General features: G+C 45.4%; 1 protein-coding gene across 2 annotated transcripts in view; it reads right to left on the bottom strand.

Moving 5' to 3' along the window:
- Positions 1-18,746, bottom strand: part of med23 (mediator complex subunit 23) — a 56,629-nt gene extending 37,883 nt beyond the window's left edge. Inside the window, exons 1-15 of one of the 2 annotated variants that reach the window (XM_062550675.1) lie at positions 18,562-18,746; positions 18,071-18,102; positions 17,858-17,945; positions 17,582-17,706; positions 17,136-17,247; positions 16,755-16,853; positions 16,529-16,630; positions 16,297-16,366; positions 15,929-16,041; positions 15,578-15,673; positions 13,614-13,631; positions 9,192-9,392; positions 7,989-8,132; positions 3,370-3,515; positions 2,167-2,412 (exon numbers count right to left, since the gene is read on the bottom strand). In XM_062550675.1, coding sequence (XP_062406659.1) covers positions 2,167-2,412; positions 3,370-3,515; positions 7,989-8,132; positions 9,192-9,392; positions 13,614-13,631; positions 15,578-15,673; positions 15,929-16,041; positions 16,297-16,366; positions 16,529-16,630; positions 16,755-16,853; positions 17,136-17,247; positions 17,582-17,706; positions 17,858-17,945; positions 18,071-18,102; positions 18,562-18,612 — 1,643 coding nt within the window. In that variant the 5' untranslated portion in view covers positions 18,613-18,746. The remainder of the gene's footprint in view (positions 1-2,166; positions 2,413-3,369; positions 3,516-7,988; positions 8,133-9,191; positions 9,393-13,613; positions 13,632-15,577; positions 15,674-15,928; positions 16,042-16,296; positions 16,367-16,528; positions 16,631-16,754; positions 16,854-17,135; positions 17,248-17,581; positions 17,707-17,857; positions 17,946-18,070; positions 18,103-18,561) is intronic. The other variant, XM_062550676.1, reaches the window with a different exon arrangement.
- Between the last annotated feature and the right edge of the window lie 213 nt (positions 18,747-18,959).

Below are 18,959 nucleotides of genomic sequence, written 5' to 3'. Positions count from 1 at the left end.
CCTTCACATAATGTGCGGGGGGGGAGAGAGAGAGAGAGAGAGAGAGAGAGAGAGAGACAGAGAACGAGAACGTGTGGAGGCACCTGCTCTGCAGCGTTTACAAAACCTGGTGGGCTCCTCGTCAGTACGTTGCCTTAAAAAAAAAAAAAATAATAATAATAATACATCAATAAATAAACCAGCACACTTTTGACTGTGCCTGGCATGACTGCCCCTCATATCACAGTGGTCTCCTGCTGGATCTGAACACTCTACCGACGGATCTGATGAGTTAGTCACCTGCTCCTGTGGCTCGGAGGCTGCTGGTGTGTCTGTTGTTAGCTTTCAGCACAGCACAGCACAGCACACCGAGGAAGCAGCTCCAAGAAACACACACACACAGACACACACACACAAAGAGAGACACACACAGACACAAAGACACACACACACACACACACACACACACACACACACACACACACACACACACACACACACACACACACACACACACACACACACACACACACACACACACACACAGAGAGAGAGACACACAGACACAGACACAGACACACTAGCGCTAAGCATTAAAGCGGTCTCATTGACCAGAGGGGTAAGCACTCATTCGGGAGCCCTCTCAGGGCAATTAGCCAATGACTGGCCCATTCCAGGTGGGTGCCTAAGAGTCGAGCGCCATTAGGAGCCGTCTCAAGTGCTCTGCTGTTAAAGACAAGTGTCTGCAGTTGCTCTACGTACTGCCTCACGGCCCCAAAGCAACCAGTAGAGACGTGGCAACAACGACAGCAGGAATCCCAGAATGCAACACACACACATATAAGAATGTAAAGTGCTGCAGTGAGTGGGGATTGTTTGTGTCTGACATTATGTTTTGGTCATTCTCTCTCTCCCTCTCTCCATCTCTCTCCCTCTCCCTCTCCCTATCCCTCTCCCTCTCCCTCTCCCTCTCCCTCTCCCTCTCCCTATCCCTCTCCCTCTCCCTCTCCCTCTCCCTCTCCCTCTCCCTCTATGCTATAGTGGTGCAAGCCAGAGATAGATCTGCACTGCTGTAAACTAAAATAATTCCTCTCAGCGAGTGTGGTTTACAATCAAGCCATGTAATTAACCTGCACCCCGGAGGTGAGCACTCCAGGCGTTCCTACAAAGGAGCCCAATTGTTCTGCAGAATCACCTCTGCACTGAGTCATGCACTTGCAGCTGCATAATCCTCTGCCAGAGCCCCTGCTGAATGACCCTGGCCGTTGTGCTGTCATTCCCATTTTCATCTCAGTTCAGTTTAATCTAATTATATGCACTAGAGGTGGGACTGAGTACCATCTTGAGACCCTCTACACGGCACAAGAACAAACGTAGTGTTTTATGCATGCAGCTAAGCAGAAAATGTGCTCTCCATATCTCTGTCTCCATCTCTCTCTTTCACCATCTTTCTCTCTCTCCATCTCTCTCCATCTTTCTCTCTCCATCTCTGAGTGTGTGTGGGCTGAGTTGGCGCACCTTACCACCTTATTCTAGAGGATGATGAGCTCAGAGAATCCAACCGAGTTCGTGGGCTTCTAGGATACTGGGCCAACACACCCCACTCAACAAAACATATGTGCGTGCATTAAAGAGAAACTATGCCGGTTTGGCAACATCTTTGCCGCTTTACACTTGCAGGTTTCTCTGCAGAGCTTCCCCTTCAGCTTTAGCGTGTATATTTTACAACACTCCTCAATCGGTCAGTCTGCCTTTTCATGAGCATGATCGTGAGGCTACGAGACAACTGTTGGTCAGTGCACCGGCCCGCCGGCCCAAAGTGGCAAGGGTCGGCCTCTCCACTCACAGACGCTACTGTAGGTGAAAACGAAGCGGCCACCATTCAACCCAAAAAAAGACAAAAAAACATTCCAATGATTCTGAAGCTGTACAGTTAAGGTAAATTAAGCTAAAAAAAACCTGCATAGTTCCCCTTGAAATACGTGCATGTGTGTGTGTGTGTGTGTGTGTGTGTGTGTGTGTGTGTGTGTGTGTGTGTGTGTGTGTGTCTGTGTGCACGTCTGTGCGAGTGCATGTATGTGTGCGTGTGTGTGTGGGTGTGTATCTGTGAGCATGTGTGTGTGTATGTGTATATGTGTGTGTGCATATGAGTGTGTGCGTGTGTGTGTATCTAAGCGCTCCACCCACCTCATCTTGGCGTGCACGGTCAGCGAGTCGAGCAGGTTCATGGGCAGCGGCGTGACGGAGCCCTGTGCCATGCAGTTGGTGCCGGGCAGGGGGATGCGCACGCTGCCGTTGCCATAGATGGTCTCCACCAGCACGCCCATGGGCAGCGTGAAGCACTCGGAGTTGGTGGAGTAGGCGTTGCACAGCAGCGCGATCTTGTAGTCCGTCATGGGCAGGCTCTTGTTGCGCAGGCTCTGCTGCAGGAATCTGCGCGCACACACACACACACACACACACACACACACACACACACAGAGAGACAGACACACAGAGACAGACACACAGATACACGCACACAGATACAGACACACACACGCACGTACACACACACAGGAACTGTTAGCAAAAACAAATCTTTGATCTAAAGCAATAATCATTATACCATGGCATTACTCCACTAAGCTAAATACATAAATGCCTCCAGAATCCCGACGGAATCACGGATCACTCCCAAAATGTCCGACCTTCCCTGTAAATTTCATCGAAATCCATCCATTACTTTTTGAGTTATCTAGCCAACAAATAGACAGACAAACAGACAAACAAACAAACAATCGCCGGTCCCCGATGAAAACATATACCTGACGGAGGTAAACAATAATGAACTACTGGGTGCGGTATAAGGAAGTTCTAGTCACACTGAGGAGTAGGATGCCAACGCTTAAAAAATATGCTGCCAAGCAGACAACAAAGGAAAGTGTTTCATCCCACTTCTTCATTGTGTTCTGATACTTTAAATAGAAACTACACAAAAAAATGCAATCCAATATGAGATGTCTCAGAAATCACTACAGATCAGTCAATTGTACAGCAATCACATTAGGGTCCAAATGCCCGCGAGGACCCGGGTTTGACTCTAACCTGTGGTCACTTCCTGATCCCACCCCATCTCTCCCTCCCTCTCCCTCCCTCTCTCTCACTCACTTCCCTGTCGCTCTTCACTGTCCGATCCAATTTAAGGCAAAAGCCCCAAAATATACTACACTGAAAAGGATACAGTTGACCAGAGTTCTCAGCTTGTATAACACAGACAGAATCTGGAGACGCAGCTGGGACACACAGACACAGGCACACGCACAGGCGCACGCACACGCACAGGCGCACGCACACGCACAGGCGCACGCACACGCACAGGCACACGCACACACACACGCAGCCTCTTACTCGTGGTGCAGGCGCAGTGAGTGGGGAATGGGGATCTGCAGCTTGGAGTTGTCGCTCTGGGCCTTGCGGTTGAGGTGGATCCAGATGCAGGTCATGGCAAAGGAGTGCGTGGACTGGGGCTTGTTGATGTCCGGCACAGGGATGCACTGCAATGGGAGAGAGGAAAAGCAGAGACTGTCTGTCAGTATAGGGTGCACTGCACTTGAATCCAATCCAATCCAACACTACAACACAACAGTGCTTTGGTTACTGGCAAGGTTACAGCAAGGTATCGTTATCGTACCATAATGTTCTCTTTCATTTCCCAGGTGAGATTATCAGTGCCATGGAGCAACATCTAAAACAGAGTCCTTCAGATACTCAGGGCGCATTCACACTAAACCCATTAATCCAGACCCAAGTTTGTTTGGACCGATGGTTCAGTTATTTTTGATATTGTGAAAGCAGTCGACCGGACCAGAGTCTGCTAGAAAACAGTGGTCTGGGGTACAGTTCGCTACAACTCTGGTGCGGTTTGAATGCAATCCGTTCAAAACCAGGATAAACCTCAAATAAACTGCCATTTTTGCAACGTTGCCAAGCAATACTGGTAAACAGAAGTCAGTGTTTATGACATAAACGGACCCGGCTGCGCAAACAAAAACATAATGTGAACAGAGAACAGCTGGGTCAGGGCTCTGCGGAGAGTAATAACACTCGGGTTTGGTCCGGTTACACGGAACAATTGTGAAGGCAACCTCGGAGCATACTCAAAATCAAGCCGCAGAGGTCTAGAGCGAAGGCTTTCCTCAACATCCTGAGAAAACGCAGGGTGCACGACATGCACATCCAACAGTTTTTACAGGTGCTCGAAGATAAAAAAATCACAAGAGAGATCTACACACTGTTACATGCTCCCAGAAACTTTAATCCAATTTGCTCCCACACGTAATTCAAATTAAATTGTCTGGCAACGCCTGATGAAATGACTTGGCTCGCATGCTCATGCTCCTCTGCAGAGACCAGTGCCAAAAGAGAAGAGACACAGGGCAGGGTAAAGGGGTAAAGAAACAGTAACGACAGACCACAGATCAGTCCTTACTGGATGTGCAAATCAACTCTAGCCACATATTCAATAACTGGCTGAGATATCCTTGTTAATTCATTTCTTCAGGCCAGTTTAGTTCCACAGGAGGATGGGAACGGGGCAGGGGGGGGTACACACTCACGCCACGGCTACACTACATCCAAGATAAAAGGTTTTAAAAGACGTATGCGACACGATCACGTCTGGTGTAGCCAGTTTCATTGATCATAACTGAGGCTAATTGTTGCAGCAGACGCTACGTGAACAGAGTGCTTCAGTTACGTGCCCGTTGTGGCCTCCCTGTCAGAGTGCTTGTACAGTTCTAATGCTACGAGTGAGTGGTCTGGACCGGACTACTCACACTGGCTCATTCCGTGGCAATTCAGCTCATTTCTCTGGATCTCCACACACTTCTGGACTGGGTAAACCCAGCCTGAGGTGAGTTTCAATTCGGCAAACAGTGTCGTAGATTCACAGCAAGCATGTTTTCTCTGAACAGTTCAATTGGAACGATTTGGTGTAAACATTCCACTGTGTTATGGTAACATTTCGTCCAGCTCATGTCCAGGCAGCTCCACTGTATGTTTGTGGAGAACTACCACCTCAGACATCTGCAAGTATTCAGAAACGCTTGCCGAGAACTCAATGGAAACAGAAAACTGTTTGCCTTTGTTGGTGTGCACATATCAGTCTTGAGATACCTTGCAATGGTTTTCTCATTTCAGACTAATCCTCTCCAAGATATAGCCAATTTGGTGTGTTCCTCAAATTTTAATTAAATCCAAATCTCTAACGACCCAGCAGGCTCCAACGTTGCACGCTGATCCATTAGCAGGTGTAGTACAGTCTTTCCACAGACAATCTACAATCTGGCATTTGCCAACTGGCACTGCGGTACACCATTTCATTCCTAAGTACATCTACAACTGTCATTGAGAGACATAGCAAAAATAGGAGGATGCATGCACTTTCTGCACGTTGATTGAACTAAGACTGGAGTGGCTGTAAACCAACTTACTTTCCCAGTGCTGCAATACTAGGATATTAGCATGTTCATTATTACGACTACCGGTATATATAATGAAGATTAAAACAGCTGTTCTTCATATATTTTACATATGTCTACACTCTTAAAACGAACATGTTGAAAATAACACAACTTGTGTTGTTTTTAACACATATCTATGTCCAGATAGGAACAGTACAATTTCTGTTGTTTCTAACACTTTGCTTTTGTTATATTGCGCACACTCTCACAACAAATGACTTGGAAAATAACACAACTTCTGTTATTCACACAACTTGTGTTATCCTTCTTTAACAAATGTCAATGTCCAGACAGGGACAACACAGTGATTTTAAGAATGTAGCAGTTAGCCTTTAACCTGTGCTTCAATCTACATGCTGTTCAGAGTAATATTACACTAATACTTTCAAATCACACTCTCATTAGTATCACACTAATGTCTCTGTCCTGCACTCTCCCTTAATTAATAGTGTTAACTCCCCCCCAACCCCCACCGCCTGGTGCTAGTGGCCAGTGTCCAAGATAAAGATTAGATTTGGAGCGGATCATTTGGAGCCAGATCTGGTCCCAGTGCACTGATGCTGGGGAGCCAGGGGCCGTGGGGTCGGCTCTGGGGGCCCGTCCCTCTGCAGGAAGCTGAGGATGTGGAGAGTGTGTGTGTGTGTGTGTGTGTGTGTGTGTGTGTGTGTGGTTGTATCTGGAACTCTCAGACTGCCTGTTTAACACGCTAATGAGCAATTAGGGAAGGGAGTTATTTGGAGGGAGGAAAAGAGGGAGGGACACAGAGAGAGAGAAAAAAGATAGAAACAAACAAATAAACAAAGAGAGAGTGAGAAAGAGGAATGAGAGGGAGGCAGGGACGTGGAACAGCTGATTGGCAGAGACTACAAGACATGTCCAGAGGCAGAGAGAGAGAGAGAGAGAGAGACCAAGACCAAGAGAAACAGAGAGAAAGGATAGGGAAAATATAGGAAAAACAAAGAGAGGGCGACAAAGGAGGGGAAAAGGGGAGAGGGGGAAGACGACACATCACAGGGAAACATGACAGAGCAGGGGAGAGAGGAGTAGGACACTGATGAATAGAATTAGTCAGAAAGAGGGAGAGAGAAAGAGTAACAGAGAGGGAGAAACTGAGAGAAAGAGAAAGTGGGAGAGATAAACAGAGGGGTAGCATGTGTGTGTGTGTGTGTGTGTATGTGTGACCACAAGACAGCACCCTAACGAGGAGCTTCCTGACAGCCTGTTAGTGAGGGTGGAGAGCGCCTCAGGAGGCGGACAGCACACACCTCTAATGACCTCTCCACACACACACACACACACACACACACACACACACACACACACACACACACACACACACACACACACACACACACACACACACACACACACACACACACACACACACACACACACACACACACACACACACACACACACACACACACACTACTCTAACTCTAATGGCCTCTGCGCCTTCACCTTCAGGTCGGACAGTACACACCTGAGAAGCCCAAAAGCACTGCGTCTGTGCGTCTGTGCGTCTGTGCGTCTGTGCGTCTGTGCGTCTGTGCGTCTGTGCGTCTGTGTGTGTGTGTGTGTGTGTGTGTGTGTGTGTGTGTGTGTGTACCTGCATGCCCACCTTGAGCTACTTCCCATTTTATATGATTGATAGATAGATAGATAGATAGATAGATACTTTATTGATCCCCAAGGGGAAATTCAAGGATCCCTAAAGTGGGCAGGCCAGAGTTGAGTAGATTGATATCTACAACAATTAAGCAGATTCAGATCAGATCAGATTCAACGATTAAAAAAAAAAAGAAAGAATTTGTTGTTAATGGGCACATTCTTTGTCTATGTGACTGAGTGGCTTTGGTTTGCTGTGGCCAAATCAGTGGCAGGGATCATGCTAGCACTAGCTATGCAGTCAAGTGTAATCTGTAGGCACACTCTCTATGCGGTTAGTCCACCTTAGACAAACAGTGTGGTCTCCCAGTGACAAGAGCACACTTCTGGCAATGACAATGCCGTGACTGTTCTCCACACACACGCAGACAAAGCTGCTTTCACCACTCGGCTGTACCGTTTCTCCAAACGCCATATTTGTACAAATCCACTTAAGTCATGAGCAATCAACACACAGATTGTCGGTCGGTTAAGTCGTTAAGTTAAGTCCACACAAACCGGCAGCGAAAGGCGCACTTAGCACGCATCTTCATTGACCCCCCCCCCCACACACACACACACACATATACACACAGACTTACTCCACTTACAGGCAACTGTGTGCTTTGAGATTAAGTATGCTGTCCTTTGTGTGAACTGTAAAGGCCAACGCCCACTGACAGTGCCACTAGGCAAAGCCCGCTGGTGGTGTCTGTCACGCATCAACGGCAAAGTTTCAAAAATTGGATCTTTTGAGCGTCAAATCGATAGATACGAATGTCGCCGTCTATTGGCGTTCTCCTTAAGAGTCGTGTGTAGAAGACGCTTGTTGTTGTGATTGATTGTGTTGTTGTTTACCTCCTTCTCGGGGTAGAGCAGGTCAAAGAGCTTCATCACGGGCAGGAAGTCGGCCAGAGCGTTCTTCTGGATGCTTCCGGAGATAAACTGCAGCAGCACCCACATTAGGTGGTCTCTGCCTTTGATGAGATCTCTGCCTGCCAGCTGAAGACACACACACACACACACACACACACACACACACACACACACACACACACACACACACACACACACACACACACACACACACACACACACACACACACACACACACACACACCATGTTTAAAACCTGTTTCTAGTTACAATTTTTTATAGTGTAGTAATTGCCTCCCATGGGGTTAGCTGTCACAGACTGCATATATTAGTATGCTTTTACGACATCTCAGAAAAGGCATGACAAATAGAACATTAACTTCACAAGACTCCCATGGGACCCATTGGCTGACTAGCCCGGTGACTAACGTTAACAGACCGTCATCTGTTGTAGAATATGCACTGAGGAGCATACGCTTTAATGTATGCATGAGGATGATCTATATATGTGCGTCAGTGATCAATTGTGATGCATGTATCATTATCTTCGGATTCTGTGAATGTGTGCTGATCTTATGTGCAAAAATGTATGTATACGTCTAAGAATGCGTATGCATCTGTGTGTACAGCGACAGTGTACAGTTTACATAATCACAAATCACTTGAAAGCCTGTGGGTTTGTGGTTATTCATATTTTACACATGTCAGTGTCTGTGTGTGTGTGTGTGTGTGTGTGTGTGTGTGTGTGTGTGTGTATGTGTGTGTGTGTGTGTGTATGTGTGTGTGTGTGTGTGTGTGTGTGTGTGTGTGAAAACAAAAACAGAATGCACATACATGAGTTTAAACCCATGTGTCCAATATGTATTTGTGCAAGCTAAGGCATGTCTCTAAGTGTATGTGTGTGTGTGTGTGTGTGAGTGTGTGTGTGTGAGTGTGTGTGTGTGAGTGTGTGTGTGTGTGCGTGTGTGTCTAAGTGCACGTGTGTGTGTGTCTATGTGTCTGTGTGTGTGTGTGTGTGTCTGTGTGCACGTGTGTGTCTATGTGTCTGTGTCTATGTGTCTGTGTGTGTGTGTGTGTGTGTGTGTGTGTGTGTGTGTGTGTGTGTCTATGTGCACGTGTGTGTCTATGTGTCTGTGTCTATGTGTGTGTGTGTGTGTGTGTGTGTGTGTGTGCGGCGAGCGGTACCTTCTGGTGCAGCGAGAGCACCATGTGCGGGAAGCTGGCGAACTGGAAGAGCACAAAGAAGATGAGCTGGCTGGACAGGTGCTGCCACAGCAGCTGGCTGGTGCCGCCGTCGTCAAACTGCTCCTCCGTCTCCGAGCGCTCCATGGCGTACACCACCAGGTCCACCAGCTGGTCCTCCAGCACCGGGCAGCGCTGCTTGTGCTGGAGGAGGAAAGGAGGGGGGGAGGGGGGTGGCGGGGTGGAGGAGGAGGGGTTGATGGGGGTGGGGAGGGTGGGGTAAGGGTGGGGGGGTGTTTAGCCCCAAAAAAGACATGGAGCTCAATGGTCAAAACGTTTCCGTGTTGGCACATCCATTGACACACACAAAGACAATATACATACACATACATACATAGATACATACAGTACATACATACAATCCATATTACAGCACTCTCCCTGCCTTTTAGCTTTTTTGACAATATAGGGTACTTAAAGCACCAGCCAGACACACAAACAGTGTTTTGTGTAAGTAGCTAATGCCTGGGGCTTCTGAGATTGGAAGGCCAATGTTGTGTCGAAATGATCCACAGGGGGGCACTGTGGTAGCATTTTTATGTCCCGTTTTAGAGGCAGCTAAACTGCCGTCACCCGAGGGGAGGACGGTGTTTAAGAGCACCATCTGTTGAGAACAGGAAGCTTCCAAGTAGTCCGTGAGTCTTACACAGTGGCCCAGTGTGGTTTTGGCTGTGCAAGTTTCACTGCACTTGGACGGATACGCAGAGTATCTGCTTCTTTATTTGGGGGGGCCTGGTACACGCGGCAACTGTGGCCATCTGGACGGACAGAGCACTGACAAAACACGCCAACCACGCCAATCAACCCATCAGCAAGCCCACACCACAGAATGACATTCAAACGTCACACGTTGTTGATGATGCTCGGCTCTTGGCACGCAAAAGTACACAAAGGAGTATACATCACAAACGCACAAAAAGAAAAACACACACACACACACACACACACACAATATATACAACAGGGTATGACATGGAGGACTGTACCACTGCCTACAGAAGCCCTGATCTGTAGGAAGCTGCACTGTATCGCTGACCTGTCCACTCTACATACTCACCTGGCAAAAAAGGTCAAAGGGCACACACAGTGCCCCTACATTTGTATTGAAAACCGACACAGTGTCAAAGACGACCGCGTCGTGGTGTTTCAGTATCAGGCACTGAGGCTAATGACTCTTGTGGCCATTTCCAATCAGAATGGGGCTAAATCAGGCCAGTGCACTTTTGGTTGGGAAACAGATACACTGCAGCTTCCTCTAACGAGGTGATGTCATGCTGGGACAGTGTATATTCACACACGCACACACACACACACACACACACACACACACACACACACACACACACACACGCACACACACACACACATCAGATCACAGCTGGCAGTCTGGAATGCATCAGTCCCTTGGAAGTGTCCAAGCTCCGTGCTCGAGCAGCGGTCAGATTGGCTGCCAAATTTCAGCCGAAATCAACCGCATCAGGCATGTCCTTCGCCCAATCAGCACCCATAAAGCAGCCATTGAGATGCTGGATCTGCGGGCTAGGCTAGCAATGCTACAGGGGAAGAGTCCTGGGCTCAGGCCGAACATCGCAAAGCACAGGACAGGAGCCTGGTGAGTCATTCTGATGCAGTGGGGTTTCATCAACATTATAGGATCTCAAGAGGCTTGTGGGGGGTGGGGGGGAGGGCCAATCAGAGTCTAGTATTGGGTCTGACTAGGCCAATCAGAGTCTAGTATTGGGTCTGACCGAAGCTGGGTGCTGCAATGAGGTCAAGAGGAGGTGATTGGATGGATGAGGGGGGAAGGTGGGTAGGGGGGGGCAATGTCAAAGGTTTCAAGGGAGCATAAAGGAAACCATGGATCACATCACAATGTCTAAACACACACATACACACAAACACATAGAACATACACACGAGACTAAACACACACACACACACACACACACACACTACAATAAGGCATGCAGCTGATCAGGGCTTGAAATTAACATGGCATTCTCATTCTCAGGTACGCTTTTTAGCATGTCAAATGACCAGTGTGCTCTAAATTGTGAGCCAATTATGAGTTTTGGTACGATGACAATTGTGCATAACTGCCAAAAATATTTCCAATGAAATCAATTTGGCACTTTTGGTGAAATTTGTGTCAACTGTGCATGATCAAAAAATTGACAGTGTACAAATGTGAATGTTCACATATATACGATCTGTGACCTCTATCCACAAAGATGTTAACCTTTGCGACATCAAAAACAATATTCAGGTGTTAATAATCTAAGACAGACGCTTTTTTAAACCTATGCTAGCTATCCTTACTCTTATAACAACATGGTAAGATACCCGTCACCAACACTCACATGGCCCCTCACCACTCGGTAAGCTATGAGTAACTCACATCAAGGGGCCTTAACCCTTTACAGTAGAGCACATTTGTGCAACTGCAAGGCAACAACAACAGACAAATGCAGCTACTATCTACCGTAATTTCCCGACTATAAGCCGTGGCTTATACATTGATTTTGCAAAATTTCTTCAGATACAGTGAGGAGCACATGTATTTGATACCCTGCTAAAACAGGAATATAAAATCATCATTTGACAATTGATCTTAATGCCTTAACTCAAAAAATTAGTACAAATCAAACCGCCAAGGACACCAATTTTCTTTGTGATTGAAGAATGTATCGTAAATAGATAAATGTTTTCCTTAAATGCTAGGGGAAGGAAGTATTTGACCCCCTATGTAACCCTATGGGAATTTAACACATAGGGTTAACATAGGGGCAGGCAGATTTTTATTTTTAAAGGCCAGCTATTTCATGGATCTAGGATATTATGCATCCCGATAAATTTCCCTTGGCCTTTGAAATTAAAATAGCCCCACATCATCACATACCCTTCACCATAGCTAGAGATTGGCATGGTGCTTTTTCCAGTAGGCCTATTAGCCTGTTTGATTTGCATTGAGCTCAATGAGCATCAAACAGGCTAATAGGCCTACTGGAAAAAGCACCATGCCAATCTCTAGCTATGGTAAAGGGTATGTAATGATGTGGGGCTATCTTAATTCCAACGGCCAAGGGAACTTTATCAGGATGCATAATATCCTGAATCCATAAAATAGCTGGCCTTAAAAAATAAAAATCTGCCCGCCCCTATGTTAACCCTATGTGTTGAATTCCCATAGGGTTACATTGGGGGTCAAATACTTACTTCCCCCTAGCATTTAGGAAGAACATTTATTTATTTACGAAACATTCTTCCATCACAAAGAAAATTGGCGTACTTAGCGGTTTTATTTTTACTCAATTTTTGAATTAAGACATTAAGATCAATTGTCAAATGACGATTTTATATTCCTCTTTTTAGGCAACTTTAGCATGGTATCAAATACATTTTCTCCTCACTGTATGTGGTTAACACACGGGCGCAGTTAATATGGTATTAATATGGTTTTGTATCTTTTAACTTAGATAAAACACTCCCCTGCGGCTTATACACAATGCGGCTTATATGTGGGAAATTACTGTACTGCTGAGAGTTGCAGCCACCATAGTGCTAGAATGAGGACATCTGAAATCTTGTTCCTCGCACTCTCTCTGATTAGATAACCATTTTTTACAGCCTGATTTGCATACAATGTGTCACCGTGACAAGGACTGCGTAAAACTCTTCCTTGTTCCTTGAGAGGGCTGTGCGATTTACCTGAAGCCCAAACCTCAAAAGCTGAAGTGAGAACTTCAGTGAGTTCATGACAACTGAATTAAGATTGTTAAAAAAAATAAAAACAGCCTGAGAGATGCAGGAGAGGTCTGAAGAGCAATAAACAGGAGTGGAACAGAGAAGAGAGAGGATCGAAATAGGCAGTCGATTTACTCGACTAACGAGAGCATCGACTAATGCAGTATGCATCTTACAAAGACTGGTCCCCTGCTAACTTAAATCACCACGTGTAGCAATGTCCCTTTTCTCCCCCAAATAAGATTAGATAAATACCATAAAGGCCCTTCTCATAGAAACGGGTGGATTATAATGATAACCATGGTCTCCAGCTCAGTGTGGGTATAGCTATATAAGCCCTGAAAAAAGCCCTAATGGCACCCTGTTGGTAATTGCAAAAGGTAATTTCAAGCCCTATGATGTGGTTTGTTCTCGTTTCTTTTCTTGCCTTTAATCTTTTTTTCTCTTTCTTTCTTTCTTTCTTTCTTTTAAAATCACAGACTAGACGGAAAATCATTTGGTCTACAAAAATAAATGGATGGATAAAAAAAAAAGAATATATATATATATATAGAGAGAGATATAGAAAGAGCTTCCATTTGTCTGGTTAGTCACAATACAACAGGAAGATTGTGAACATACCTGAGCAATGTTCAAGGTCTAGAGCAGTGGAGGATGGGGCGTAAGGAGGGGGAAGAAGAGGAGAGGAGGAGGAGAGGAGGAAGAGAGGGAGGAAGAGAGGGGTCGGGGAGGAAGGCAGGACCAAGACAGGACAGAACACAAAATAAAAAGGAAAGAAAACAAGAAAGAAAAAGAAAAAGAAAAAAAGACAAAAAAAACAGTGACTAGGAGGGCCAGCTCCCAAGTTCCCCCTGTCAGTCACATCAATCAAAATCACTCCAAGTCGAAGTCAAGCCAAACTCCTGAGACAGAAACGAGAGAGGGCGACAGACAGGCAGGACTGTGCGAGTTCCTCCACACACGCACACAGGTCAGTGCATTCTGTCAGCCATCATAACAGACACACACACGCACGCAAGCATGCACACACACACACACACAGACGCACACACACAGAGGTCAGTGCATTCTGTCAGCCACCTTAACAGACACACGCACACACGCACACACGCACACACAGTGGCGGCTGGTGCTTTTAAACACAAGGGAAGCACAGCTGATCAGATTTTCGGTAAAAGGTTTTTTAAAGCTGCACAGTAAATATGAAAAAACAGACAACTGACTGTCTGCCACATACCCATCACATTGATATTGCAGTTAATCAAACTGCCATGCAACTTCTCAAATCTTCCCATCTGGGTTCAGAGACGCTATGATTCTGAGCTTTACAAATCAAACTAATTCAAAGGATTATTGTCCAATCCATCTTTCCATATTTTCATCAGAGCAAAACACATTCAGACCCCCCAGGGAAACCCCACCAGGCTTGAAGTCTAACCCTAACCCTATGGGTTCCATTGACTGTATGTTCACAACATATCTAAAATGTTTCATTCATTTGAACCAAGAACAAGGATTAATACTGACAAACATCTAAATAAATATCTACCAAATGGATGGGAAGCTGTGCCTCCCATGCAGTCTAAAAGCAATCGCCACAAACAAACACACACACACACACACACACACACACACACACACACACACACACACACACCCTGGGATCTTACAGTAGCAGCCTAACAGAGAGAGCAGGGGATTACTACAGTGTGCACTGGGTAATGTGGCATGGTGTGTCCAGACTATGGCCCCATGGGCTCATTTGTTAATTCTAAACTAAAATAATAATAATAATAATAATAATAACAACAATAATAAAAAGACTAAGCCATTGTTTCCCAATCCCAACCTTGGGGTCGGGAACCCATCTGTTGACATTCAAATGGGGTTGGCTGAGATATCTTCCAATTGACCAGTACATTGCATAAAAAAAATACACATGTGACATAAACAAATATGAAAACCTCTATGATAACCAAGTTAAGCAACTAATCGGACCCTTCATTACAATCTAGCTATGCAAAAATAAACTTAAGACATACCGCATGAGATCATCATGCTTACTCAATGTTCCAAACAAAGTAGCAAAATAACCAGGCTAGTTAGTCAAACGCACAAAAATATATCACTCTCAACTGGATGTTACAGCAGAGATGAGATGCACTCACTCTCTATGTTGTGAACGATTGGGGTCACCAATGGTTTGTCACATCAAAATAGGGTCAACTGCCAAAAAAAGGTTGGGAACCCCTGGACTAAGCCAAAGAGGTCGTGCCTGCTCTCGGTGTAGTGCAGGTAGGTCACTACTGCTGAGATGCCACTACTCAGGACACATCAAGCAAAACTCCCTCTTAACTTATCTCCTGTCTTATCTTTGTGCTCCATCTCTCTCTCTTTCTCTCTTCTCTCTCTCTCTTCTCTGTCTGTCTCTCTCTCTTGTGTACCATACCTTTTCACAACTTCAGACTGCTACGAAACAGCAGAGAGAGAGAGAGAGCACAGACAGACTGGAGGGGAGAGGGAGGTGTGGAGGTGTGGGGGGGGGGATCAGGGAGGGAGGAAATGGAAGGACAACGGTGCAGTACCTGCTTGTTGAGCCCTAACATGTTGCAGACCATGTCACGGGAGTAGGGCTGTTCCAGAACATAGCGTAGGAGTCCTGTCTGAGGATCAAACAGGTCCTGCAATAAACCGACAGAGAGAGAGAGAGAAAGAGGAAGAACAAAAGGTGTGAGAGAGAGAAGTACGAGGAAGAAATGCACATACATAATAAACAGACATTAGATAAGGATCGGTCTCACATTCCAAGCATTTCCCATACACAATCACAGACCGTAGCCGTCAGCCTAACCATCTGACAAGGAAGTACAACCGATTGGGAAACCCCTTCACACCCTCTTCAAATGACTCTTACAAGACAGCCTGGACCCATTTACCTTATCATAGGGCAGCATGCCTTTGAGAGGGAAGCGTAGAGTGGTGGGGTCCAACTTCCAGGAATTACAGATGGCCCCAGAGTTGTTAACCACAGGAAGAAGACTGCATCTCCCTATGAGACAAACATACATTACATTACATTACATTACATTAAGCAGACACTTTTTTTGTCCAAAGTGACTGTTAAGTGCCTTGCTCAAGGACACAATGGTGGAAGCCAGGAATTGAACAGACAAGTTTCAGGCTACTGCACGCTAGCCACTACATTCATTTACCACCACCCAAAGAGTCAAAACAAGTCCTCAGTACACAGAGTCGACTAGTGCAGGTCTATGTGTGAAGGGGAGATACAGACTAGTAGCCTTACCACAGATGGAGTTGATCCTTGCAGTGGGACGGAAACTGTCCACAAAGTCTGAAATCAGGCTACCGAGGAGCTAAAAACAGCCACGGAGACAAAGAAGAGGAGTTACGCTAGAAATAAACGCCAATGTTCTCAGTGCAACAATGCACCAGCACTTTTGGAGATCTTTTTTGGACCAAGAGCCAAAATCTCTGACAGTGACAAAATGTCACCCTCAGGCACTGTTTACACATACCCAGTGTGATAGCGCCCCCTCTGGATAAAGCTTCCTGATCTCGGTCACAGCAAGGTAAGCTGGCAGGAGACAGGCATTCCTGTCGAGTATGTACTCAACCACCTGCAAGCAAACAGAGCATACTACATTACAAGATTACTCATTTCACATACTGTGTGAAGCTTCTCCAAGGTGACGGTGCAGTCTCCAATGTGATTGTCTACATTAGTGCTCTTCTGTGAAATACCTCTCGAACGGCCAGCAGCTGCTGGACCACGGCTGAACTGACGACGTTGGGAATGGTCTGGATTTTGTCCAAAACGGTCTTCAGTAAATCTCTTACACCCTGTTAAAAGAGATGCCAGCATCACTACCTCAGATAAGTGACATGTACAGTGCAACTGTAGCTGCAGCTGGGCTCAATTTCCCACTCTTGTATGTGAATGGAGTCAATTAGCGGCAGCCATCTTATCCTCTCAATATTCCATCACATATTGCCTTACGCGGCCACTTAGCTGCTATTACATGAAACTCAGACTATAGATTCAGTTAGTAAAAGTACTTGTACTTGTACGGAACTTCATCCATGATATTGTTGGAGGGGAGTGGGGTGCAAACAGTTTCTTGCCTTGTAATCCACTCCTCCAATGATTTTGCGGAAGAGTCGGAAGGTCAGAGCCCACAGCTGGGTTCTCTCCCACTCTAGGCTCTCGGAGTTTATCAGCGCCTGGCAAACCATTCTGCAAACCACACGGAGACAAAAAGAGAGCAGGTCAGACAAAAACTAATTCATCATGCCACCACAGACCAAAATGTCAAATGTCTATCATCATCAAACACACACTGTGGCACTGAGCATTCTGTGACTTTGACCTGTGTAGTTAAACAGCTAAACCATTCTGGATCTATTGACATGGTCTCCACAGCCAGTTCTCAGTTGTGAGGATTCTATTTTACTTTTGTTGGCAAAGATTTCTTTTAATGGTAAGGTGCAACGTATGACCACTCGTTTCAAAAGAACAAACAGGGTACTTGTAAGGACTTCATAAAATAGCTTTAGGTCACAAAACACACCTCGGAGTCAAGAGGCTGGTCTCAACAGCCATGGCCAAACAGTCATAGAGGAAAGAGATGCGCTTGGGACTGTGCTGTCCATGGATGAACCGGACAATCCACTTAACACACTGCTCATGGGACTCCTGTAATACAGTGGGGCATACATGTAGTCATATTACAAAGTGTGTCCGAACTATCTTTACACACATATGCTGTTCACCCAAAGAGTAGCTCTATTTATGATGATTAACATAATTACCATTTATGACAGCTGTGTAGGACATAGCCTCTTACCTGTGGCAGAGTGCCCCAGTACTGTCTGAAAGCACCTAAACAGCTGATCAACTTCATCCGTTCTGACTCAGCTGTGTCCATGAACATCCTGTGCACAAAGACAGAGTAGTAGAATACATAACTATTTACATTGCAGCACTTGATATACTGTAGATGTACTAGCCATCTGTAAATTGTTGTAAACACTCTGTATTAATATGATGCTGGTCTTACCCAGCAAATGCCTCCTCTATGACCTCGGTTTTCTGAGGAGAGAACACAATTAACCATTTTCACCCGTAAAAGAGAGGAATAAACATAGCTTGGGTTGCAAGGTTAGCGTCAACGTAATGTGCCTTAAAACTGCTAATATTAGACTTCTTAAAATGTAATAAAATATTATAGGGATCGCGTAAGGAATAGCTGTTCACAAATCATCATCGGCTTTTAGTTACGATTTATTGATAGCAGGAAAAAGCAAATTGCAACTGTTGCGATATGATTCATGTAGCATTGCAGCTTGCAACTGTTGCGATATGCTTCTTCGTGTAGCACTGTATTAAATAAGAAAACACTGCATTGAATTGAACTGAATATTCAGAAGAATAATGAATTGCCACAATCAAATCTATGGTGAGTTAACAAAGTACCCATTATGGCTCGATTCAACTTGCCATCGCAGCTTGCTAGTTAGCTTCTTGCTAGAAATTGAATAGGGGACGTACCACAACATCCTCGAAGATGGACTGAAGTTGACTTTCCATTGAAATCGACATATTTCAATGTAAAGTGTATACTTTATTTCATAGAAACATAAATTGCATTGTAATTAAATCAACTGGCAATGCCAGACTAACATATGCTTCCGTAGATTAACCTATGATTTGAACACAGTTGCTACATAAATGAATTGATTGGAATACCGGAAGTGTGTACTGCCAGAAAAACGCACCGTAATGTACAACTACCATAAAAGAACGTTCCGGACCTTGAGTCAGACCTGTCTTACAGTGATGAAAGGTATATCACCAAAGAATTAGAAAATGTGTGATAGCATGGCATTGGGTTGTTTTATAATTTATGTGCATTGCATGTCTATGGAATATCCTATAAAACTTGTTCC

The sequence above is a fragment of the Sardina pilchardus genome, chromosome 12 (assembly GCF_963854185.1).
Source record: "Sardina pilchardus chromosome 12, fSarPil1.1, whole genome shotgun sequence".
NCBI lineage: Eukaryota > Metazoa > Chordata > Actinopteri > Clupeiformes > Clupeidae > Sardina > Sardina pilchardus.
This window is presented reverse-complemented; position numbering and strand designations above follow the sequence as displayed.